Here is a 26,245-nt window from a genome sequence, read left to right as displayed (position 1 = left end):
AGGTGCACAGAGACAGAACAGGAGGAAGGGGAGAAGTTAATGTACACTCAGAAGCTCAGAGCTCAGGAGGTGGATGAGGGCCTGCCTGTCTTCCCTGGAGGCCCTGGAGACAGAGGTGGAAGCCAGGATGGAGTCGAGTGGGCTGGCGCCAGAGACCCAGGAAGCTGAAGGCACCACAGCCCTCTGAGCCCTGAACTCAGCTCTTGATGTCCCTGTCTCCGGTTCCTCCGGCAGCCCCGGGAGACCCCATTTATCAGGTGAGAAAGCTGAGGTGCTGACAGGTGGCCTCATTTGCCTACGGACCCATGACCATGAGTGTCAGCCCAGCCTGGGCCCAGCAACTGGTGTGGCCAGCTGAGGTGGGACAGAGACACCCCTCCAAAGGCCATGCTTGTCTCAGCCCCACAGTCAGAGGATGCCAGAAACCCCTTGAGCACAGGGCTGTCACCAGGTGGTCCTGGGGCTCAAGGCTGTGGCCACGCGGGGTCCAGGCAGCCTCTCCCCCGAGGCCCAGTGGCTGCTGCTTGGCCTCTTAAGACCAAGGAAGTGTGTTTCTCAGTGGAGGCCCCAGATCCTCAGGGCCAAAGCCAGCCTCAGATGCAGAGACCACTACCTACTGCTTGTAGTCAGTGGGGCAGGGAGGGGGCCTCAGGTCCCCAGATGGTACACCCTGGAGGCTGCAGGCCAAGTGCCTCAGATCACAGGAGGTTGGAGAGAAAGGACCTGCCCAGCCCTCACATCCCAGAGAGGTGCAGGACAGGCTCCAGGTCACACAGCATGGGGCAGGCTGGTCCTCACTGGGCTCGGACCCTGCCTACCACAGGCATTGCCACCCTTCCCCGTGCCCAGAGCCCGCCTCCCGCCCTCACCTCCTTGCCCTCTCTGTCTGGGGTGAGGGTGTGTCCCGCAGCGGGACACACGGCGGGGCAGAGGGTGCTGCTGGTGCTCTTGTGGCGAGAGTGGCCCTTTCGGGGCCCGGCCTTGGTGGGGCTCAGCAGCTGGGGGTGAAGCTCGCGGTTGGGAGAGGCTGGTGTGGACGTGATGACCAGCGTCTTCAAGGCTGTCACCTCTGCCTGCAGCATGTCGATCTGCATGGGATGGGATGGCTGTCAACCCTCACCCAGACTGGATGCCATCCTGGCTGCCACCGCCTATCAGCCTAACTCAGGACAATGCACCCCTGCAGTGACGGGCACCTAGTCCCACCCGACGCCCTCAGAACAGCCTTCGAGGCAGAGACCCAGACACTCATTTTACACATAGGGAAACTGAGGCTCACAGAGGCAACATGGCCTGCCCAAGGTCATGCTATGAGCAGGATTCTGTTAGGAACAAGTGTCTGGGAGCTGGCTGGGCCTCCCATGAGAGTTCTGGGACGGCCCCCAGGAGCCAGGAAAGGCCCAGGCCTCACATTTGCAGATGGGCAACCAGGCTTGGAGAGAGGAAGCGACTTGCCCAGGCTCAGACAGCCATACTGAGTGAGGTTTCTGCTTTGTAAAGTGGGGCTGGGAGGAGAGGGAAGAAGGTACAATAATCACAGGGTCCTCCCAGCCCCAGCACGATCCCAGAAAAGGCTCTGCCATGGAGCAGAATCACTGATGGAGCCCCGGGGCACTGGGTCCTGTGATCTCAGACCCCCACCCTTCCCTTCCCTCCCTGGGCCTGGGTTCACCCATTCCTGCTGGCCCCACCGGGCCAGGTGAGCGTCCACTCGGGCAGCAAAGCTCAGTGCTCGCTGAGCCGGGAGGCAGGGCGGGTGCCTGGGCTGGCCTGGGCAGGCGGGGACGGTCCTCACCTTGCCCCGAGCCTCCTTCAGCTGCTTTTCTGATGCCGCCTGCTTCATGTTGGCTTCTCGAACCATCTTGTGAGCTTCCTAGGAAGAAGGCAGTCCCTGCGTGAGTGGTGAGGAGCCAACGGATGTCCAGATGACCCATTCCCCAAGTTGTTCCCGCGCCCAGCCGGCGTACCTCGAATAGGCTGGCCGTCAGCTCTTCCAGCTCCTGTTCTAGCTGCTCCCGCACCTTGGACAGCCGCTCACATTCCTCATCCTTTAGCTTCAGCTCCTGGAGGAAAAGAGGCAGGGCAGGCACTTGAACACCTCAGCATCCCCAGGCCTGGCAAGGGAGGGACCAGGCCCACCGTACCAGGCTCCATCCCCTCGTCATTTTATGTGGGGCTCAGAGCTTATTTCCTCTGGTGCCTGACAGTTTGTGATGCTTTTTCCGTTTAGCCACAGCATGAAGCCGAAGCCCTGCCTGCCAGTTCATCAGAGCTCAGGGCAGGTTTGCAGTCAAGACGGGTGACCGTCGGTGTGCCCAGCACAGGCCTGGCCTGCAGCTGGCCTCGGTGAGGGCACATCCCTCTCCCTCGGGCACATCTCTGGGCACCTGATGAGAGCCCACAGCTCTTCCAAGCTGACTTCTCCCCACCGAAGCCCCCCCAGCCTGCTGCAGGCACCCACCTTCTGCGCTCTGTGCAGCTCCTCCTTCAGGAACTCAGAGCCCTTCTCTCGGATCTCCATGGAAGAGCTGCGCAGGCGCAACACGTCCAGCTGGGCAGCTGCAGGGCCCTCCTGGCCTTGGGCCTCCTCCCCTGCAGAAGTCTCCACCAGGGCTCCTGGGAACTCCCTGTGGCTTTGGCAGGGGTCCGTGCTCTTCCAGGGGACCGGGACAGCTGCAAGGGGCGGCGGGAGGCCCTGGTCTGGCTGGGGTGGGCTGGAGACAAACAAGGGTATCAGCAGGTTCAGGGTGGGGTCCTGAGGCCTGGAGAGCTGAGCCCAGAAACCGCCCCGGGGCAATGTGCCTGCCATTTGAGCCTCAGCCTTTCCATCTGAAAAGGCTATCTGAAAACTGGGACCCTACCAGCTATCATCAGGGTTGTTACAAGGGCAAATGTCCAAGCACAAAGTCTCTTGGGGCAAGAGGCTTACTCCTCTTTGTCAACCACCCCCTCCAGCCCAGGGCTGAGGGCTGTGTTTGGTACATGCAGTAGGTGCTCAGCACACAGTAGGTGCTCAGCACACAGTAGGTGGTCAGCGTCTTTGTCTAACAGGTGACTGTAAATGCATCAGGGTTGAGTCCCACTTGTATAAAGTGAAGCCTATTCCAATGGCCCTACCTCAAAGGTCACTGAATGATCAGAGGAGGTGTGGGTAAAACCTTGGCACCTCGGATGCACTCAAGCAGGAGCTGCCTTCACTGATACAGTTAATGTGAATTCTGCCACTTTCAGGGTGGACCAGAGAGGAAGGATGAGGCCAGGGCAGGCAGGGCTGAGGCAAGAAGATTCTGCAAACAGCTTGGGCAAGACAGACCCACTTCCTGTCCCCCTGGACTTGGTGGGGAGCAGTCCCAGCTCTCCCCTGGCCTGCCTTGTGACATCAGGCAAACACCCCCTTCTCTGGGCCTCAGGACCCTCCCTTCCCTGAAGCTGAAGACCCTAAAGGTGGTGTGAGGCCTCATTCCCCCCACCATCCACACTCCCCACTCCAAAGTGGACCCTGGAGAGGGAAGGGAGGGCGAGGGCCCGGCCAGCAGTGTTTTGTGCCAAGACAGCACCTCTGGACTCGCTCACTCAGCAAAAGCTGGAGGCTCCTGAGCCAGCAGCTTCTGGGCCGCAGCAGCTAGGGCTGGGGATGGGGGGCTGGGCGGGCCGCTGATATCAGTGAGGGAAGTTGGGGGGAGGGGCTCAGGGAGGCTGCACCAGAGGGGGAAGGCAAGGCCAAGGAGAATGGGGGACTCAGGACAGCTGAGGCAGAGGGAGGAGTGAGAGGCAAGTCTGTGGACCAGTCTCCCCTCCCTGTCCTCAGGACCTTGGGAAGGTCACCAAGCAGCCCCTGAGCCTCAGTTTCTCCCTTGGTTAACACACAGAAAATGGGCCCCCAGAGACTCCAGCAAGCAGCCCACTTCCAGCAATGAGTCTCTTCACACAGCCCTGTCCAGCTGCCCAGCCCTACCTGCCCTCTGCTCTGGAACCGGCCCAGAGTGTGGCCTCAAGGCTCCTCAACAGTGTCTATGCCAGACAGGGCTCTCTCCTAATACTCCTGTTTGGGGAAGTCCTGTTGGCAAGGGTTCCCCGCAGCCTGAGAGCTATGGCGGCGCCCTGGGCTGGGGTCTGTGCCCTGGGGACTCACACTGCCAGACTCTACACAGGTCTCTGACCACGCTGTCTCCTTTAAAATTCTCTCAACAGCGGCTGGGCGCAGTGGCTCACGCCTGTAATCCCAGCACTTTGGGAGGCTGAGGCAGGTGGATCACCTGAGGTCAAGAGTTCCAGACCAGCCTGGCCAACATGGTGAAACCCCATCTCTGCTAAAAATACAAAAATTAGCCGGGCCAAGATTGTGCCACTGCACTCCAGCCTGGGCGACAGAGCGAAACTCTGTCTCAAAACAAACAAACAAAAAACTCTCTCAACAGCACTCGTGGTATTGTCCCATTCTACAGATGAGGGGACGGAGGCTCACAGAGTGAAGGGACTTGCCAGGGGTCACTCAGCTGGTCAGTGACAGTGCTGGGACAGGTGGCCAGGTCTTCAGCCCAGGCCCAAAGCTTCCCCGCTGCAGGGGAAGGGCAGGTGGGTGGGGAGTGTGAGTGTTGGAATCGGTGCATCTGCTTCAGGATAAAGCGCTGCTGGGCCCAGGGGGACTCGGAGGCTCCTCTTTGGCTGCAGTAGGGAAATCTGACCCAATTCTGGCCCGAGCTGGCTTCTCAGACTCTGCGCAGGCCCAGAAACCCTCTTTCCAGAAGGCAGGGCCTGGGCAGGGGGAGCTGTGGCAGAGAACAGGCCAGATCGGGCAAGCCTGGGGTCCATGTCGGCCTCTGACCTGGGGTACACATGAGCCCCTGGGAATGCTACTGAAATTCTCTGAACCTGCTTCCACACCTGAGGGATAGGAGCTGAAATCCTGCAGGAGGTGCTCTAAGAATCAAGAGCTCTAAGAGCAGTCCTGACCTGGTGCTGGGTGAATCATGTTCAATCCACAGCCATGTTTGGCTGAGACACCCACGAAGCCTGCCTGGGCTCTGGGTCCCACAGCTTAAACTGGAGGCCTGTGGACCCCTGCCAAGAAGACTTCCCCGAACAAGGGTATTGAGAGCCCTGTCTGGCATGGACACTGTTGATGGAGTGATGGATATGTGTCCCCACCTTAATCATCACGGCCCAAGTCCTCAGGTAGGAGAGGATGGCCATAGTCACTCAGGCTGGGCTGGGGGCTGCTCACTGCAGGCCAAGGGCAAGAGGTGACAGCACAGGACAGGACAGAGTTCTCTTGCCATTGCCTATGCCCTGACCGAGGAGAACCAGGCTGCCGGCCCTCCCACGGGCGCCAAGCTTCATCCACTAGTGTGGTCTGGGCCTCTGGCCACAGTGAAAGACTAACTCTCTCTCCTGCTGGTCCCAAGCACATGGGCTGGAGGTGTGGCTGGCTGACCTCACCATTTTCCCAACAGGCTCTCACTTTTGCCTTGTGGGGCAGAGTGGGGACAGGGCCCAATTTTGTAGCCAGAGGAAACAGTGGTCCAGGAGGCCTGAGACAGAGTCTGTGACACCCTTCCCAACCCCCCCAGTAGAAGAGCCCAAAGCCAAATCCTAATGGCAGGAAGTGTGGGAACATGGGAACAGTGGGACCACCCGGTAGCCACCAACTCCCCAACACCAAAGGTGGCAGCAGCAGGAGGGGAAGAAGGGCCTGACCTGCCCTTGGAGGGTAGCCGGAATCTGCAGACCCTCTTCCCCCTTATTTCCAGGCTGCAAGGCCCACTCCTGAGACTCAGAAATTTCAAAGAAGGGACCCTAGGCTCCTCGGGTCCAGCCCAAGCCAGAATCTCCGATCTCACACACACTTCAGCCTCCCAGACCAGAGGCCTGAAAACCTGGCTGTGAACACCCAAGTCAGCGGCAAACTCAGTCGTGGGGCAAGCAGGATCACTTAATGTTCTGCTGCCCAACGTCCCTACCCTCCTCAGTCCAGGTCCACCGCTCTCTGAACAAACCTCCTCAGTCCCCGTTCCCTGCAGAAACAGAGCCCAGCATCTGAGATGAGCCACAGATGCCTCTGGAAAGGAGCCTGTTCAGAGGGTAGGAGTCAAGGTCAGAGGTAGATGGGGCAGCCAGCCAACATCCCCCATCCCAAAGCCAGCTCCCACTGCCAAGAGGCCCGGGCAGTTCATACAGGAAAGGCCCCACGGGTCACTTCCCCAGGAAACACACAACCAAGAGAAAACGCAGTAACCACAATCCTCACCCCACCAGGCCCGCCCTAGGAGGGCCAGCAGGGCTCTTGCCCCGACCCACAAAATAAGAAGGAGACCTAGACTCCGTGGCCCTCGGTCTCTCAGTGTCCCCAAGCCAGCAGGGCCTGGCCAGTGGCCAGACCAGCCTATCCCTCAAGCAGTGCCCAAGATGACCCTGTCTAGTTACCTCCCGGAACTAAAGACCCCTGTTGGTCATGGGTACAATGGATTCATTAAATAAGTAGGGGAGGGGACAGCAAGGGTGGCTCTGAAACTGGGCGAAGGAAAGGGCTGGGAGGGCACACTGGGACCACTCAGCGGGCTGCCAGGGCCCAGGCCTCTAGGGAGGCTGCAGAAACCCCGACCGAGGGCCTGGCTCCCCGGGGTGGTGCCTTGGCACAGGGGCCTGTTCAGACTCACGCTCAGCCTGTGAAGTGAGGCTGAGGGTACGGGCGCTGACAGCCATGTGATTCATATCCAGGGACCAAGGGAGTCCCAGGAAAGGGTTGGTGGGCTGGCTCTCAGGCCAGCCTGCAAGCCCAGCAAAGCTTAGCTCCCCTAGAGAGCGGCCAAGTCTTCAGCCCCAAACCCACAAGCATGTCAGGTTCCCAAGCGCTTGGCCATATCCACGCCAGCCCACCATTCCACAGGTGTCATGGCCTGGAAACTCGGGACAATTGCAGGGAGATGCGCTCCTCCACCTGAGTTTCCAGATGAGGCCCCTGAGGTTCAGAGAGGCATGGTGACCTGGCCAGAATACACAACAAAGAAGTGGCAGGATGGGAACTGAACGCAGAGTACAGGCATAGCGCATCACGTGGCCTGTCACCCAGAGGAAAGGGGATGAATGGCGGTTTCGGAGAAGTGAGGCAAGAGGCAGATGGGGTTTGAGGAAGTCTGAGACAGCGCCCAAGTACTGGGGGTGCCACCCAAGACTGCTGTACAGCCAGGCAGGACCTGGGCTAACAGGAGACAGCAGAGGGGACACACAGAAACAAAAGATGGGAAGGGGAATTGTGGGAGGACCAGGGGCTGGATAGGGGGGCAGGAAAAAGCAACAACAGTAATTAATTAAGATAATTCAAAACTAAGGAAAAGGTGAAAGCTGAGAACAGCAGTACCCATGCTGCGAGTGAGGAACTGGGAGGGGGTCTTTCAGCGACAGGAAAGTGGGTGGCTGAAGCATCTGGGAAGTGGCACGTCCCATAGGCAGCTGAGGGGGAATAGGCAGGATGGGGTGACGCTGTCGAGTGGCACTGGTTTGGGAGAGCAGCTGCAGCCTGAGCCTGGAAGAGGGGCTGTCAGAGGGGACAAGGGTTTGAGAGCCAGAAAGGACGAGAGTGTTGGACACCAGAGCCGAAGAGTGTCCGGGACCCGGGGATGAAAGAGATCGTCATGAGTCTCACTGAGTTGGGCCGGGATCCGATGAGCTCAAGGCAAGGAGGGGACAAAGGGACAGGTGGGAACCAAGGTGGGCCTGGGCCACAGGGGACGGGGGAGCCAGAGCAGGGAGAAGGGTACAATAGCACGTCCTAGTAGCGACCATGGAGGAGGAGCGGGGAGAAGGTCAGGAACAGCTGGGGATGGGAAGCAGATCAGAACACCCGAAGCAGGTGAGTCACACCACGCCTCCGCCAGCCATAGCCCCAGGCCACCAGGCCAGTCCAGCCCAGCCCTGGTGGGGGAATCCAGCCCTGTCTCTCCATGGGAGCCAGCACAGGGCCTAGGAAAGGGCGCATCTCACTACTCTTCTACAGGGCTGGGCACGCAGTACATCCTCAAATCTGCCTGCGGCGACTCTGCCCATTCAGTCCAAGAATTGACACCGAAGACCTCCAATAGCTAGTGTGTATACTGAGCACCCATTATGTGCCAGGCACCCCACCAGCCGTGATCCATCCAATCTGCATGACCAGGCAGCCTCCTTCTTACCACATCCTATTTTGATTTGCATCTCCCTCCCGCTACCTCATTTCCCAAGACCTATTGGGCATAAATCATGTGCAGAGCTTGGAGGGTCTAGGACAAGCAGGATTCTAATGAGGATGTCTGCCCCTGACACCCATGTCCTGATTAAGGAACAGCAGGAGAGATCTCCACCTGTTGAGGGGTAGGGTAGGCAGTTAGATCACGGAGGGCTTCCAGGGAGCAGCAACAGTGAGGGTTATACAACCCCTTCCTAATGAAGAGGCCTGCGTGCCTGACCCTGGAGCCCTCGGGCCATACTTCAGACCCTTGTCTCATGGTCTCTAGTCCCCTGTGACTTGGGCCTTACAGGCAGGAGCCCACAGATCCATGCCCTTAGAATAGCCAAGGCCCAGGGCAGTGAAGTGACTTGCTCAGGATCACACAACCAGTTGATGGCCCCTACGGCCCTGCCTGCCACAAAAACATGCTCCCCAACCCTTGGGAGGTTGGAGTGGTCCCATCTCATTCCTGGGCCATCCATCAATGCCTGGCTCTCTCTAGCCATAGGTATGATGAGCCCCGTCTCTGGGGAAACTGAGACTGGGGGGCTGGAACAGTGTCATGTAGGAACTCGAACGCTGGCTTCTGCTGACCAAGTCCCAAGTGTCCAGCACTGTGTTAGATACAGAAGTACTCAAGATGCTGTCCTTACCTTGTCACCTTGGAGCAGGCTTGGCACCCAAAACTATGAATGTGTGAAACTGTGGGGAATTGGAAGGGGAGCAGCCCAGTTTGGCGGGGCACCTAAAGTCAGACTGGAGCTGCCTCTGGGTTTGGAGTTCAGGGCCCAGGCTCAGGAGTCCCAAAGAAGAGGACCCACCCAGGCTGTGGCAGAGTCCAGCCACTCACTGCTGCCCACCCCAGAAGAGTAGCCCAGGGCTGGGGCCATAACCAGGACCTGGCCATTAACAAAGCACAGCCGCCAAGAGAATGATCTCAGTTCATTTCACAGGTGAGGAAACGAAGCCCAGAAACATCACCGGCCCCGCCGGGGTCACCGACTCCTAATCCCAGCTCCTTCTATTCTAGGATCAACAGTCCCAAATATACACCTGCCAGAGCTGTCATCAGATTTGGTCAGTCACCTGGCAAGTATGACTCTGAACAGGACCTCTCCCAACTGCTGCTGGGGTCTGGATGAGCTTCTAGGACACCAGGCACCCAGTGGGGGCTGGCAGCTTGGCCCCGACTCTAAATCCCTGTTTCCTCACCCAAATGGGGGGCCATAAAAATACAGAGCTCAAGGTAACCCCCAAGTTCTGCCTCACCCCTTCCGCCAGCTTCTCACTGCCCCTCATCCTTTCCATCTGCATTTATGAAGCACCCATTATGATATGAGCTCAGCACCCAGCTAGGCCCCTGGGGGTGCAGGGGTACAGGGGTGCATGCAGGAAGTGAGCCATATTGAGGATTCTGTGGGGGTCAGCCTGGCAGCTGGCTCATCCAGAGTGTTGCTGGGGAATATGGCAGGGGGGCTGGATGGTGGGGAGGGGTCCCTGCCCAGGATTTAAGGCTCTCTGACTCTCCTTGAAGCAACCATCCATCTACTGGTGGCTCTCAGCTGTGTCTGGCCTTGGCCTGGATGCCTCCAGGGAAGGACATTCTCTGACCTGAGATCACTCCCACCCCAGAAACCACTTATTTTACCTAGAGGCCCAGAGAAGGAAGTCCACACTCTCAAGGTAACACAGCAACTAACTCAGCGGCTGTGTTGCCTGAGTCCACCCAGCTGGCACAAGACACAGGCTTCCTGCAGACGAGGCTGCTCCCCAAACACAATTCACCCCAGGCAGGACGGCCCTAACCTCTCCAGGTACCACAAACCCACCTCAAGCACTTTCTCCTAAACCAGCCTCCTTCCTCCAAGCACAATGCCAACAAATACACTAGTGGCCTTCAACTCTCTCCCTTTAAGAGTCTCAAGCCCAGGCCGGGTGCGGTGGCTCACACCTGTAATCCCAGCACTTTGGGAGGCTGAGGCGGGCGGATCACAAGGTCAGGAGATCGAGACCATCCTGGCTAACATGGTGAAACCCTGTCTCTACTAAAAATACAAAAAAATTAGCTGGGCGTGGTAGCGGGCGCCTGTAGTCCCAGCTACTCGGGAGGCTAAGGCAGGAGAGTGGTGTGAACCTGGGAGGTGGAGCTTGCACTGAGCCGCGCCACTGCACTCCAGCCTGGGCGACAGAGCGAGACTCTGTCTCAAAAAAAAAAAAAAAAAAAAAAAAGAGTCTCAAGTCTTAGGGCAGGTCGTGGTGGTAAAAGCCTGTAATCCTAGCACTTTGGGAGGCTGAGGCTGGCGGATCACCTGAGGTCAGGAGTTCGAGACCAGCCCGATCAATATTGTGAAACCTCGTCTCTACTAAAAATACAAAAATTAGCCGGGTGTGGTGGCGTATGCCTGTAGTCCCAGCTACTCGGGAGGCTGAGAAGGTGAATTGCTTGTACTCAGGCGGCGGAGGTTGCAGTGAGCTGAGATCTCGCCACCACACTCCAGCCTGGGTGACAGAGCAAGGCTCCGTCTGGGGGGGAAAAAAAAAAAAAAGTTCCAAGCCTCTCCACACCTCACCCCTACCAGGAGCCCACTCTCTCCGCACCCCCTGCTGGGGAATGAAAGGCCATCCCTCCCCTAGCATCGCAGCTCAACCTTTGCTAGGTGTCATGGAGTGAAGTGGATCCTGCCTGCCTTTCCAAGGGGGCTTCCCTCACTCCTCAGCTGTAGCTGGGCAGTAGCCTTCTCCTGGGACCACTCATCTGGCCCAGGGGGCACAGGAGTACAACCTGTCCCCCATTCTGGCTACATTTCCTCCAGGATCTGGTCTTTCCAGACCATGGGGAAGAGGAAGTGTTTGCCCAACTCCACAAAAACACCACAACCTTTCTGCACATACAGGGCAGGGGTCCCACATCAGATGGGCCAGGAACTGCAACTGCCCCTGAGAACCAATGGCCTGAACAGACACAGCTATTGGGGCCACTAATCCAGGACCCGGAGTCTGTGCTACCCCACTCTAGGCTGCCGGGGGGGGGGGTCCCACTCCACACCTCTGAGAACCTCCGTACTTCGAGAGCCCGCCCCACAAGGAGGTTCTGCCCTTAACTTGGGAGCCACCCTGGCAAAGACCCAGCCCCTCTTTCCCAGCTACACTGCTTTCCAAGAGTTCATCCAGCCGAGGGGGTTGAAGGACAGGTTGGGAGGGTGGGCTGGGGGTCCTTCCTCTAGGTGCATGCCCCAGAGTCGTGCACACTCTTCCCCACACCCCGACTCTTCTCGCTTGCGCTCCTGATGAGCTAAGAGTTGACGCTGTCACCCCGGGACGGTCGGCTGCCCACCCTTCGCACCCTGAACCCCCAGAGAGACCCCCGACCCCTCCCCCGGAGTCTCCTGGCTGCGAGTCGGCTCGCCTGCAGGCAGGGCGGGGGCGCACAGCACCTCCGGGTGGCGGCGCAGACCCGGCGGGGACCCCCCAATCCTCTCGTCCCGGGAGGCGGCCGCGGCCCAGACCCAGCGCGGGACCGCGAGCGCGCGGACCTACCCGCTCCACATCCCGGCGCTTCGGGGCGCCCAGGCGTCCGTTCCCAGCGCCGCCGCCGCGTCCTCCCAGCGCCGCGTCCCCGCCCGCCGCCCGCCGCCGACTCCGCCCGGGGCCGAGCCGCCCCACCGCCCGTCAGCCCTGCCCGCGGCCGGTCAGTAGGTCTCAGCCGCCTGGGCTCGCGGCCCCCAGCCCAGCCTCGACCCTGCCCTGGGCGGGTCACGTGGCGGAGGGGGGGCGGCCCGAGGACACGTGCCCGGCCCCGCCCCTCCGCCGGCCCGGCGCTGGGATCCGGCGCGCGCTCCCAAGGCCCGGCCCCACCCGGCCCGCCGCGCCGGGACAGGGAGACCGCGGCACTGGGAAGGAACCCGGCCCCCAACATCCCGCGGCCCGCGCCGCGCTCAGACTTCCCAGCTGACCCCTCCTCTCCAGTCGCCCTCCGCACCACCCACTTTGGGCCACCCCTGCTCAAGAACCTACAATGGCTCCCGAGCTCTCTGCTCTTCGATTCTCACACAGATTGTCACTTAAGGCCAGCAGACACCCTCCCCCCTCCTCACCCGGCACTCCTTCCCTAGGCTGTCTGCTTAGTGCCTGTCCCTGTGCAACATCCTGCCTGCTGGGAAGGGGAGGGAACAAACCCGAAACAAGTTTTCTGAGTACTACTCTCTGAGTTTTATCCCGAAGGAGTTTCCACTTCTGGTCCAACTCTCCTCACTCAGCCTCCTGCCACTTAACATGCTCTGCCCATCCCTGCCTTTACCCACCATCTGCCCTCTGGATAGTATTCCCCACCCCACCCCCACCGACACACACACATACACACACCTGTCTGGTCCCACATCCTCTGTGAAACCGTCCCTGAATCCCAGACGACTGGTCTACCTGTCCCTCAGTTCCTCCGTCCCACCCATTCTGAGTCCTGATCATTCGTCTCAACTTCAGCCTGGGACTGGACCAGTAAGAGCAGAACCCGTCTTCTCTCCACCAGGAACCGTGGCTCCCAACCTTCCCTGTCTAGGGGAGGACTGGAAGCATGGTGGGAGGTACTTCCCCTTCTAGGTGCTACCAGAGGTCCCAGCGCTACCCCTCCAGGCCCACTGACTCAGGCCGCAGGCTCAAGTTAGTCAGATCTTCATTTGAGGACACATTTTATTCATTCATTCTACTCATTCATATATTCAGCCACTCCATCTGAGGATAGACTGTGGGCCATGCAAGGGCTGGGGACCCAGAAGGAAACTGTACAGACATAGGCTCTGCCCTCCTGGGGCTCCACGTTGGTGGAGGATGGAGGATGGGGGACGTATTCTCTAAGACCTCCACGTCCAGGGCACAAATAGACAACAATGCTCTTTCCCCGCTGGGCACAGCGCACACCAAGGTATGGAATCTGGAGAGTGGAGGCGAGGCTGGATTCTATGCTTTGCTGCTCCCTTGGCCAGCACTTTGTGCAGTGAACAACCTAGGCAGTTCTCCATAGCATCCCTTCCAACTTTTTAGAATCATTCAGCCCAGGACTCCCATAGCCATCACTCAGCAGGGCAGTTGTTTCCATGGCCATGGCTTCCAGCGGATAGGGAGTCTCTCTTTCTTGGAGCTGTGTTCCGCCACCCCACACCCAGCCCAGCTCAGGGTCTGGCCCACCCAAAGCAGATGTCCACATGTGTTTGCTGGCTTGAATCCCTCATCAGTTGGTCTTGAGCGACTGTTGTTTTCCTGGCCCTTGTTTTATTCACTATTTAGAGAAGGAGGAGAAAATGACACAAAAGGAACCCAGCAGGGGCCCTTGCCCTCCAAGTCTTCACAAGCCCCGGCGGGAGATAAGTCATGGCAACCCAGACCAATGGGAGATAAAGGGTGGAGGAGGTGTCAGCTCAGGGCTATGTCCCTGGAGGAAGAGTCCTCAGGCTGGGAGGGCTGGTGGACCGGGGAGGCCTTTGAGCGAGGTCTCGAAGGACAAGTCTGTGGTCACCACTCTGGAAGCATCCACACTCAGTTTCTAACGAAAAATAGCCTGTCATCCATGCTTCCTGCTACCATGGACTCCTAGGCCTCACTGCCACCCCCAGTAGGGAGGACCCTACTGCTCAGCTGAACTTGCTCCTCAGTTGAAAAGGATGGGCTCCGAGAAGTTAAGGAACCTGTCTGATATCACACACCCAGGGCAGTGGGGCTGAGTCCTCTTACACCCGTTTTCCAAAAAGACCACCCAGAAACTAGAGGCTCACTGGCAGCTGCAGCTGTGTGCAGCCAGGCAACAAGAGGTTCCTGAGCACATGCTAGGTGTCCGGCCAGTGGCAGGGAAGGGATAAATAAAAGTTGTGTCCTCTGCCCACAAGCCACTGCCCTCCTCAGCCTCCCTCCCTCCATCTCCCTCTGCCTGCTCCATCCCAAGCCTGGCAGCCTTGACCACAGACCCTTGGCTGAAGGCAGCTGAGAAGCAGGAGACAGTCAGCCTGGATGACCCAGGCCCTGATTCTGGACTTAGAGGTCTGTCCTCAGCACACTGTGTGACCCAGGATGAGTGTCTTGCCCTCTCTGAGCTTCAGTCTCCACCTCTGTACAGCCACCAAATTGGACAAGACAATCAGAGCCATTGCCTAGGACTCTCTGAGCCCAGCTTCTCACACCGGCTGCCCTGAAGCTTGCCAAGACTCCCCCTCCCCTCCATGCCCCAGGTCTTGAGCTCACCTGTCTGTGCCCCAGGGCTCTTCTCTCAAGTTCCCCTCAAGTGCAGGGCACAGGCCTGATGGGGCGTAGCGGACAGTCCCTGCACTCATGGCCAGGAACACGGGACATGTCCCTCGGGCGGGGCACCCAGCGCGCTCCTCAGAAGAGTCCATGCTTGGAAGGCCAGACTGAGGGTCCCTCTGGAGGGTGCCGGGAAGGGAGGTAGCAGGAGCCTTCTTCCCCCCACCAGGCTGAGCCTCACACTGACCTTTGCTATCTCCCCAGAGCAGCAGCCTGGGAGGGAGGCACCACCTCCCAGGACAGCCACTATCTCCTTCAACCCCGTAATTATTAACTCTTGTGGCTCCTCAGGCAGCAGAAGACACTGGGCCCTCCTTCCTGGGCTCTGGGGAGGTGAGACACCTCTAGGGGAGGCCCCGTGTTTCAGCCAGGCTCCCAGATGGTCTGCTTGTCCCCTCACCACGCAGGCTGGGGTGTTGGAAAGAGCCCGTCCAGCCTTGATCCTGTCATAGCTGTCATAGCTGGCTGTGTAGCCCTAGACAGGCCCTCCCGTCTGTGACCACAGACCTGAATATCCCCTTAAAACTTTGTTATTGGCTGGGCGCGGAGGCTCACGGTTGTAATCCCAGCACTTTGGGAGACTGAGGCGGGCGGATCACCTGAAGTCAGCAGTTCAAGACCAGCCTGACCAACATGGTGAAACCCTGTCTCTACTAAAAATACAAAATTAGCCAGGCATGGTGGCGCATGCCTGTAATCCCAGCTACTCGGGAGCCTGAGGCAGGAGAATTGCTTGAACCCGGGAGGCGGAGGTTGCAGTGAGCTGAGATTGCACCACTGCACTCCAGCCTGGGCAACAAAAGCGAAACTCCGTCTCAAAAAACAAAACAAACAAACAAAAAACTGTTATTTTTTATTTTTTTCTTTATTTTTAAATCTTTTAAAAAAAAGATTTAAAAGATTTTTTTTAAATCTTTTAAAAAAAAGATTTAAAAGATTTATTTTAAATCTTTTTCTTAGATTTGAGATTCCCAGTTTTGTTTTTTGTTTGTTTGTTTGTTTGTTTTTAATTTTTCAAGGCAGGGTCTCGCTCTGTCACCCAGGCTGGAGGGCAGCCTCAAACTCCCCGGCTCAAGCCATCCTCCCACCTCAGCCTCCTGAGCAGCTGGGACTCCAGGCATGTGTCACCATGCTTGGCTAATTTTTTAATTTTTTTTTTTTTTTTTTGGAGAGACGGGGTCTCACTACCCTTAAAACTTTTCACCACCACCACCCAGGAACAACTCAGTGGTAGCAGCTGGGAACACAGGCCTGGGGTCAGACAGACTGGATTCAACCCCACTTTCAGACAGTGTGCCTTTGAGCACGTTAGCCTCTCTGTGCCTCAGTTTCTCCAACTGTGAAATGGATTCTCACCCTCCAAAGCACACCAGGCCAGTTGCCATTGCCCAGATGTGCCCATTCCTCTTCTTTCCACATACTATCCCCTCTGACTGCTATCTCCACTGCATCCTGCCTCTGCTGGTAAGTTTCTCTTTTGTTCATACTCCCTCCTCTAGGAATCCCTCCCCTGTGGGTTACTTTTTTCCTCTGCAGGCACCAGAGCCCTCAGACACATGGTTAGCCCTGCGTTATGACAAACACCCCCTGGAACTGTTGGACACTCCCACAAGAACTGAGTGGCCCTCTGGGCAGAGGCTGGGCCATCCTTGTCACCCTTCTCAGTGTCGCCTTGCCTGGTACACAGACTCCATCCACCTGTGGGATGGTGTGAATGTGCTACCCTGTCTTCATTTGGCCCAAATTCTCATCCTGGTTCCGCCACTCGCTGACTGTGTGGCCTTAGGCAAGTCACTTAACCTCTCTGGGACTCAGTTTCCTCATCTATATAAAATGGGAAGTTCTCCCCTGTGAAGTAGTGAGTATTAAAGCAGATAACATTTGTGGCCAGGTGCTGTGGCTTACACCTGTAATCCCAGCACTTTGGGAGGCCGAGGTGGGAGGATCACTTGAGCCCAGGAGACCAGCCTAGGTAACAAACCGAGACCTCATCTCTATTATTTTTTAAAAAAACCCGTCTCTACTAAAAATACAAAAAATTAGCCGGGTGTGGTGGCAAGTGCCTGTAGTCCCAGCTACTTGGGAGGCTGAGGCAGGAGAATGGAGTGAATCTGGGAGGCGGAGCTTGCAGTGAGCCGAGATCGCGCCACGGCACTCCAGCCTGGGTGGCAGAGCGAGACTCCATCTCAAAAAAAAAAAAAGTTTAAAAAAAGAAGACAGCTGGGGTCGTTGGCTCACACCTGTAATCCCAGCACTTTAGGAGGCGGAGGTGGGCAGATCATCTGAGGTTGGGAGTTTGAGACCAGCCTGACCAACATGGAGAAACCCCATCTCTACTAAAAATACAAAATTAGCCGGGCGTGGTGGCGCATGCCTATAATCCCAGCTACTTGGGAGGCTGAGGCAGGAGAATCGCTTGAATCCAGGAGGCAGAGGTTGCAGTGAGCTGAGATCCCGCCATTGCACTCCAGCCTGGGCAACAAGAGCCAAACTCTGTTTCAAAAAAAAGAAGAAGAAGATAACATTTGTGAAGTGTCTGCCACAGTGTAGACTGAAAGAAGTGTTTCCTATTCCCTTCTCCCCGGACTTCCCTCTTCTTTCTGGGTAGCCTCTGAGTCCCTGCTGGGGAGAAGCTGCCAGTTCCTCACACCCCGCCCCGCCCTGCCCCGCCCAGCGGATAACAATATCTCCCACTTGGGCTTTGGGCTGCGAAGCTCTCCAGCCTAATGCAAACCAGATGCTGGCCTCCCTTTCCTGGCAATGAATTTTCCATGGCCTGCTCCCACCCCCTTCCTGTTTTTGCTCCTCTCTGATCCCCCTGCTCAGTTCTCCTGTGCCCCCACCTTCCTCTGCTGGGCAACCTCTGGGCCCACCTGGAAACAATTAATGGAAAACAGGATATGTGAAGGGTGGGGGTCTCCCCATCACCCCAACATGGCAGGAGGGGAAGGGGCTTGGCCTGGCTGGTGGCAACGTATGTGGGAGTTGGTCCCTCCCTGCCAAGGCCCCACCAGCCTCTTGGTGGGAGGGGAAAGGGGAAACTGAGTCAGAGTTGCTGGAGACTGTATGGAAAAACCTGTTATGTTTCTGGACATTTAGACACAGCTTGGACTGGATGGGAAGCTTTGAGGATCTTGTCTTTGGTTGTAACTTCTTAGAAAAAAGCAGAGCCAGAAAAGGCCCGATTGTCTCTTCTTGCAGATGAGGAAACTGAGGCTCAGAGACTCATCCAGGGTCACTGGTGAGTCACAGCAAGAAGCAGCCAGGTCTGGGACATCTTGTCAGTAAAAGCCGCTGCCTGAAGTCACCTCCCCTGCTTGCTATCTCAGCGTCATTCCTGCCTGCCCTTCCCCTGCCTCTGCATAGAGCTCAGTCACGAGGGGAGGCTCACAAGGCCACCCTCCGCCTGCCTGTGGCGCAGACACCTCCCAGCTGGCAGGCTCGAGGCAGCCACGCACACCTGGCTGGGCAGACTTTGAAGCACCTGGATTTTCCCCTGCAGGGCTGGGCGCTCAGCAGAGGGGCCCTGGGTAAGCTCCAGGAACATGTGTGCAGGTGGGCCCTTCCTTGGTCTCCTTGACCCTGCGAACCTCCTCAGGTCAGCCGGTGCTGGTCTTCAGAGTGAGGGCTCCCCCATTTCCATGAAAACAACAGCCCCAGGGCTCCTGAAAGCCGGTTCTGGCTGCCCCTCCCTCCGCCAGCTGTGCAGGGTGTTTGGACAGCGGGGATGGAATGTTTTGCAGCCAAAGTCCTCCCTGGATCTCTGAGCTCAGATTTCAAGCAGGAGGGAAAGAGTACGCTGGCTCTGGCTCCAGGGAGAGGGGAAGCGACTCAGGAGGTCAAACTTGGGCCTGGAGGCTCCCTGCTCTGTCCCCAGGCCTGACCAAGACCAGGCCCAGGCCCCTCAGGGAAGGGCAGGACAGAGGGTGTGGAGGCGGCCGGCCGAATGGGGTCACAGCTTTGGTCAGGCCAACCTGGTGAAGCCAGGCCCCGGGGACAGTCTGGGCTCAGGGAGGAGCTCAGCCCAGGACAGCACTTTGAGAACACTAAGATTCACAACAGACCTCCTTCGACACCATCTCCATTTTTTAGGGAGGGCAGTTGGGGTCCAGAGAGGGCAGGCACTTGTCCCAGGTGGTACAGCAGGCTGGGTACAGAGCTGGGCTAGCAGCCAGGCCTCCGGAAGCTAAAATTGCTCTTTTCACTGTCCAGGAAGTTCCCATCCTCACTCTCAGCCCCAGAGATACAGCCCCTGCCAGTGAGTCGTCATCTTTGCTTCTTCCCCAAATGACGCAGGCAAAAGAATCTACTCACAAAGTCAGTTCACAAAGCAAGCACAGACACTGAGCTCCAGGCCAGCCTCTGAGAGACTGGCATTAACCTACTTGAGGACAAGGCAGAGGCCCTGAGAGAGGATCCCTGGCCCATCTCCTGCTCTGGGGCCAGAGCTCCCCCAGTTCTCCACCACAGCTGCCCAGGCCCCTCAGCGCCCCCCACCCCCCGCCGAAACAAATCCGTTCTCTGGCTGTGAAGAACCGTAAGTTCTAGACACAAATATATGGAAGCTAGTTTGAGCCTCAGTTTACCCACCTTAAACCTGGGAGGATTATCTTTGTTCCACTTGACTTATCATCATATTGTGGGGTGCTGATGGTGAGGGGCGGGAGGGGCTGGTGAACCCCTTTGGAAATGTCAACATTTCCCGGTAATGAAACTGACCTCAGATGAAGAAGGAAGGAAGGGAGAAGGGGATTCCTTTGGGCGCAGATGGGTGTGGGAGTCCAACCAAGGTGCCTGGGGCCTGAGCTGAATTCCTAGAGATGAAACCTGTTCGCCCACTCTCAACTCCTCAGAAGGAAAGCTCAGCCACCTTGTGGAATTATTAGGGAACACAGAATCCATCAGAAACCTTCAGGGGGAAAACATGACTAGTGGGGGAGGGTGTGACCCCCAGAGGGCTGATGACTGCCTTCCAAGGTGGCCAAATGTGGGGTGAACTGGAGACTGTGCTAGGATCTTTATGCGCAATCTCAGACTCTGTTCATCCTTGCAGCGGCCCAACAGTCCTTGGTGGTCCTTCATTGCTTTCTGTTCCCATTTTAAAGATGAGGAAACAGATTTGGAAAGGTTAAAGGATTTGGCCAATGGCTAACAAGTAAAGGAACTCGGATTTTAACCCAGGTTTGTCTGACTCCAAAGCTTGTTTTCCTATCCCTCCACCACTCACTCTCTCAGGAGGAAGGGTAAAGTGAGGCTTTTTAAAGAAAGTAGGGATTGAAGAATAAATAGGATTTAAATATCCATATAGAGCCGGGTGCAGTGGTTCACAGCTGTAATTCCCAGCACTTTGGAAGGTTGAGGTGGGCGGATCACTTGAGGTCAGGAGTTCAAGACCAGCCTGGCCAACATGGTAAAAACCCTGTCTCTACTAAAAATACACAAATTAGCCACGCATGGTGGCACACACCTGTAATCCCAGCTACTTGGGAGGCTGAGGCAGGAGAATTGCTTGAACCCGGGAGATGGAGGCTGCAGTGAGCCAAGATCACACCACTGCACTCCAGCCTAGGCAACAGAGCAAGACTGTGTCTCAAAAAAAAAAAAAAAAAAAAAAATCCATATAGAAATGAAGGATGGACATCCCCTGCAGAGGGACCAACAGGTACAAGGCCTGGAGGTGGGAAGGGCAGAACACAGACAGAGAGAGGCAAACCCTTCACTTTGCCAGGAGCTCAGGCTCATTTGGGACAGGAAAAAAAAGTCTGGAAAGGCAGCCTCAGGTTAAATCCTGAAAAGCCTTGGAGGCGAGTTAAAGAATTTGGACTTTATTCTAAAGGCTCCGAGGAGATGGTTAAACATTTTTGAGCAGACGAGAGAAATGATCAGAGCCCTGCTTTGGGAAGATTAAATGGACAGCTGTGTGCATAAAAAATAGAAGTGAACACTTATTACACATCTAGCAAGGGAAAGACTTTCTAAACTTGGAAACATTTTGAAGAGATCTTAACAGAAAAAGATCAATAGATCTGTCCACATTCAAATGTAAAGCTGCTTTATGCTCCTTCCTGCCAGAAAAAAAAAAAAAAAGCCAAAATTAAAAGGCAAATAACTTGGCGAAAATATTCCCAGGCAATGGCAATGCGTTAATATCTTTAACATATAAAGAATTTGCAAAAATCAATAAGAAAAAACACTGGGAGCTCAGTAGAGGTGTTCGCTCATTCATCAGATTTTTAAGAACACACATGCCAAGTGCTGATGGCATATTAGTGAACCAGACAATGTTTCTGCACTCATGAAGTATACAGTTTAGGAGGGGATTATGTGTAGGGGGGGATTCAGACATCTAATTACAGCATGATATGGTTTGGGTATTTGTCCCTCCAAATTTCACATTGAAATATGATCCCCAATGTTGGAGGTGGGCCTTGTGGGAGGTGTTTCGGTCATGGGGGCTTGGTTCCCTCATGAATGGCTTGGTGCCGTCCCTGTGGTAATGAGTTGCTGCAGGATCTGATTCTTTTTTTGAGATCGAGTCTCACTCTGTCGCCCAGGCTGGAGTGTAGTGCCGCCATCTCAGCTCACTGCAACCTCTGCCTCCCGGGTTCAAGTGATTCTCCTGCCTCAGCCTCCAGAGTAGCTGGGACTAAAGGTGCACACCACCACGCCTGGCTAAATTTTGTATTTTTAGTAGAGATGGGGATTTCACCATGTTGGCCGGGCTGGTCTCGAACTCCTGACCCTGTGATCTGCCCGCCTCGGCCTCCCAAAGTACTGGAATTGTAGATGTGAGCCACGCCTGGCCGAGATACAGAAAACTTTTATTTCATCACTCTTTCTTGCCTGGTGCCAGGCCCATGCAATGCCACAATCTTGGCTCACTGCAACCTCCACCTCCCAGGTTCAAGCGATTCTCCTGCCTCAGCCTCCTGAGTAGCTGGGATTACAGGCACTATGCCTAGCTAATTTTTGTATTCTTAGTAGAGACGGGGTTTCAGCATGTTGGCGAGGCTGCTCTCGAACTCCTGACCTCAGCTGATCCACCCGTCTTGGCCTCTCAGTGCTAGGACTATAGGCATGAGCCACCGCACCCAGCCGGATCTGATTCTTAAAAAGAGTCTGGGACCTCCCTCCATCTCTCTCTTTTTCTCTCTCTCACCATGTGACATGCATGCCCCCCTTTAACCTTCCACCATGATTGGAAGCTTTCTGAGGCCCTCATCAGAAGCAGATGCTGGTGCCATGCTTCCCGTACAGTTGGCAGAACTGCGAGCCAGAGAAACCTCTTTTCTATACAAATTGCCCAGACTCAGGTATTCCCTATAGCAATGCAAAACAGACTAACACACAGGACCACAGGTCAGGTGCAAGGATAGGGGAAGTGCAAAGTCATCTGGGAGCACATCCAGGAATTCCTAACCTAGACTTAAGGTTAGGAGTCTGGAAAAATTTCCTGAGGCAGGAGTTTGGGAGTGGAAACAGAGACCATTGAAAGAGTTGGGGCTGGCAAGAGAGTCAGGGGCTAGATCATGTGGGGCCTTGTATGTGGTATGGTTTGGCTCTGCATCCCTGCCCAAATCTCATGTCGAATTGTAATTTCCAGTGTTGAAGGAGGGGCCTGGTGGGAGTTGACTGAGTCATGGTAATATATTTCCCCCCTGCTGTTCTTGTGATAGTGAGTCAGTTCTCACAAGATCTGGTTGTTTAAAAGTCTGTAGCACCTCCCCCTTTGCTCTCTTCCACCTGCTCTGGCCATGTAAGATGTGCCTGCTTCCCCTTCACCTTCAGCCATGATCGTAAGTTTCCTGAGGCCTCTCCAGCCATGCCTCCTGTACAGCCTGCAGAACAATGAGTCAATTAAACCTCTTTTCTTCATAAATTACCCAGCCTTGAGTAGTTCTTATAGCAATGTGAGAATGAACTAATACAGTATGCTAGGTAAGGAGTTCAAACTTTATACTTAAAGACTAAGAGGAGTCATTGAAGGATTTACGTAGGAGTGTGATGTGAACGGATTTACGTATCAAAAAGATGGCTCCTATGGATAAGTGTGGCATGGCTTGGAGAATTTCTGCTCCTTAGTGATGTGGTGGACTTGGAGCAGAGAGGAACCTTCCTGCTACAGAAAAAGAAATTCTAGAAAAAGAGGCTATAATTCTTTGAGGACATGTTGTCTATCAAGCTCTAGGCCTTGTCTGCCAAAGCCACTTCCTTACCCACAAAGGAAAGTGCCTCCAGGAGGGAGGTTGGGGACATGAATGTTGGGCATCTACATGGTGCTAGGACCCTCAAAATACATGGAGCTAGGACCCTCAAAATACACGGAGCTAGGACCTTCAGAATACACAGAGTTAGGGCCCTCAAAATACACAGCACTAGGACCCTCAGAATACTCGGCGCTAGGACCCTCAGAATACACGGCGCTAGGACCCTCAAAATACATGAAGCTAGGACCCTCAAAATACACGGAACTAGGACCCTCAAAATACACGGAGCTAGGACCCTCAAAATACACGGCACTAGGACCCTCAGAATACTCGGCGCTAGGACCCTCAAAATACACGGTGCTAGGACCCTCAAAATACATGAAGCTAGGACCCTCAAAATATATGGAGCTAGGACCCTCAAAATACACGGAGCTAGGACCCTCAAAATACACGGAGCTAGGACCCTCAGAATACGCAGAGCTAGGACCCTCAAAATACACGGCACTAGGACCCTAAGAATACTCGGTGCTAGGACCTTCAAAATACACGGCGCTAGGACCCTCAAAATACACGGCACTAGGACCCTAAGAATACTCGGTGCTAGGACCTTCAAAATACACGGCGCTAGGACCCTCAAAATACATGAAGCTAGGACCCTCAAAATACATGGAGCTAGGACCCTCCAAATACATGGAGCTAAGACCCTACAAATACTTGGAGCTAGGACCCTCCAACTACACGAAGTGAGGACCCTCAAAATACATGGAGCTAGGACCCTCAAAGAGGGCTGAAGTGTTTCATGTTGGTGACACCCCTGGCTCCAGGCAGAAGCAGATTCAACTCCTCTTTGGAGGAATGTGTCCAAATTTAGATATGAAAGATTCCTATTGCTCAATATTAAGCAGTGAGCTCACAATCAGAGATCACCAGCACATAAAGATGCTAGCTACTATGAGTAAGAATCAACAGAAACAACACAAAACAGATTTAGATGCTACAGGACTCCAGGTAGTGGTCTCCTATATATGATATTGAAAGGTTAACACATGAATTTTTAGAATCTATTTTTAAAGAAAAAGAACACACAAAATTTACAAAAAACAAAAAAAAATTTTTAATTATGGCTACATTATACTTGTACATATTTGTGGGGTATATGTGACCTTTTGACACAAGCATACAATGTATAATGATCAAATCTGGGTAACTGGGATATTCATCACCTCAAACATTTATCATTTCTTTGTGTTGAGAACATTACAAATCATCTCTTGTAGCTATTTTGACATGTATGATAAGTTATTGTTAATATATATGTATGGGTGGGCATGGTGGCTCCCAGCACTTTGGGAGGCTGACGAACGTGGATCGCTTGAGCCCAGGAGTTCGAGACCAGCCCAGGCAAAATGGTGAAACCCTGTCTCTGCTAAAAACACAAAAATTAGCTGGGCTTGGTGGCACGCGCCTATTGTCCCAGCTACTCGGGAAGCTGAGGCACGAGAATCGATTGAACCCAGAAGGCAGAGGTGCAGTTTATCGCACCACTACGCTCCAGCCTGGGTGACAGAGTGAGACTTGGTCTCAAAAAATTTTTAAAAAATTAAAAAAAAAAATGTATCAACTGAAGATGAATAAACAAGAGATTATCAAGGAGAACCAAGCAGATTTTTTTTTTTTTTTGAGACAGAGTCTTGCTCTGTCGCCAGGCTGGAGTGCAGCGGCGTGATCTTAGCTCACTGCAACCTCTGCCTCCTAGGTTCAAGCGATTCCCCTGCCTCGGCCTCCTGAGTAGCTGGGACTACAGGTGTGCGCCACCACACCTGGCTAATTTTTTGTATTTTAGTAGAGACAGGGTTTCACCATGTTGGCCAGGATGTTCTCGATCTCCTGACCTCAAGTGATCTGTCTGCCTCAGCCTCCCAAAGTGCTGGGATTACAGGTGTGAGCCACCGCGCCTGGCTTTTTTTTTTTTTTTTTTTTTTGACAGAGTCTCACTCTGCTGTTGCCCAGGCTGGTGCGCAGTGGTGCAGTCTCGGCTCACTGCAACCTCTGCCTCCCAGGTTCAGGTGATTCCCCTGCCTTGGCGTCCTAAGTAGCTGGGACTACAGGAGCACGCCACCACTATGCCCGGCTAATCTTTGTGGTTTTAGTAGAGACAGGGTTTTGCCACGTTGCCCAGGCTGGTCTCAAACTCCTGGGTTCAAGCGATACACCTGCCTCAGCCTCCTGAAGTGCTGAGCCACCGCTTCCAGCCAAGCATAGACTTATAAGGTCTATGAAATCAAAATAGAAAATAGAGAATGGAGGGGAGGTGATATTTGTTTAATGGGTATGGAGTTTCATTTGGGAAGGTAAAAAATGTTCTAGAGATGGATGATGGTTGCACAACAATGGGAATGTAATTAATGTCACTAAACTATATACTTAAAAATGTTCAAAATATTTTTTAAAAAGTCATATCTGACCACCTAAGCATAAGGATATGGAAAGGCTGAGCTTGAAAAATTACACCAAAAGCAAGATGGTATTTCTGCATTAATAACCAAACTTTAAGACGAATCATGGTGAATCATGCATGTAATCCCAGCACTTTGGGAGGCTGAGAAGGGAGGATCACTTGAGCTCAGGAGTTCGAGACCAGCCTGGGCAACATGGGGAGACCCCATCTCTACAAAAAATCAAAAATTAGCCAGGCGTGGTGGTGCAGGCCTGTAGTCCCAGCTACTTGGGTGGCTGAGGCAGGAGGATCACTTTAGCCTGGGAGGTCAAGGCTGCAGTGAGTTGTGATCATGCCACTGCATTCAATCTGGGCAACACAGCAAGACCCTGTCTCAAAAAGACCAAATTAATAGCAAACTTTAAGACGAAAAACATTATTAGTGTAGAGGTGGTCACTATGCAGTAATAATAAAATGATGACAATGTTTAAAAAAAATTCACCAGATACATATAACCATCTAAATTAATATGTGCCTAATAAAATAGCCTAAAATATTTAAAGCAAAAATAATTAAAGCTACAGGGGAAAATAGACACATCTATCATTATGGTGTGAGATGTCAACAAATCTCTCTGAACTATGGCTACATCAAGGCAGCAAAACATCAGGAGCTGGCGGCAGCAGAGATCACTGGCCTTGGTAGTAATTGAAGTATAAAGCACTAGATCAAAGCAAACCAATAAGCAATTTGATCCCTAGGTCCCCTCCTCTACTCCATGTCACTGACCAACTGCCCCTTTCTTAGTCTAGCATAACACTGGAGATTTATTCTCTGGAGAAGGCAAAACAGAAGGTCTTTGGGCCAGTAGCTGAATAAGGGAGTTAAGTGATTGTATACACACTGAAATCGGAGACCTCCAACCCTCTTATCTCACTGGTCAGCCAAAGTGGCAACTCACTCAGTCGCCAGGAGGGTAAAGACAGACTTTTACCCTCCAGACAGCCCCTCTATGGGACTCTGGCCAACCCAAGAAGAGAGATCTAAGACGAATGTTACCCAACAAAATATCCATCCAGCTCAAAGTCAACATGATTGCCATCAGTTTT

At 54.5% G+C, this 26,245-nt stretch overlaps 1 protein-coding gene across 24 annotated transcripts in view; it reads right to left on the bottom strand.

Annotated features, from left to right (window-relative positions):
* Nucleotides 1-26,245, bottom strand: part of RAB3IL1 (RAB3A interacting protein like 1) — a 49,031-nt gene that overhangs the window by 8,271 nt on the left and 14,515 nt on the right. For 5 of the 24 annotated variants that reach the window (XM_054438235.1, XM_054438237.1, XM_063671784.1 and 2 more), the window contains exons 2-5: nt 2,462-2,714; nt 1,968-2,063; nt 1,796-1,873; nt 870-1,088 (exon numbers count right to left, since the gene is read on the bottom strand). In XM_054438235.1, the coding sequence (XP_054294210.1) occupies nt 870-1,088; nt 1,796-1,873; nt 1,968-2,063; nt 2,462-2,714 (646 nt within the window). Of the gene's footprint in view, nt 1-869; nt 1,089-1,795; nt 1,874-1,967; nt 2,064-2,461; nt 2,715-11,740; nt 11,962-12,217; nt 12,247-14,431; nt 15,068-26,245 lie in introns of those variants that run through there. The other 19 variants (XM_063671777.1, XM_063671779.1, XM_054438244.1 and 16 more) reach the window with 17 other exon arrangements.

The sequence above is a fragment of the Pongo pygmaeus genome, chromosome 9, assembly GCF_028885625.2.
Source record: "Pongo pygmaeus isolate AG05252 chromosome 9, NHGRI_mPonPyg2-v2.0_pri, whole genome shotgun sequence".
NCBI lineage: Eukaryota > Metazoa > Chordata > Mammalia > Primates > Hominidae > Pongo > Pongo pygmaeus.
The sequence above is the reverse complement of the archived record's forward strand: the minus strand, read 5'-3'. Positions and strand labels throughout refer to the sequence as shown.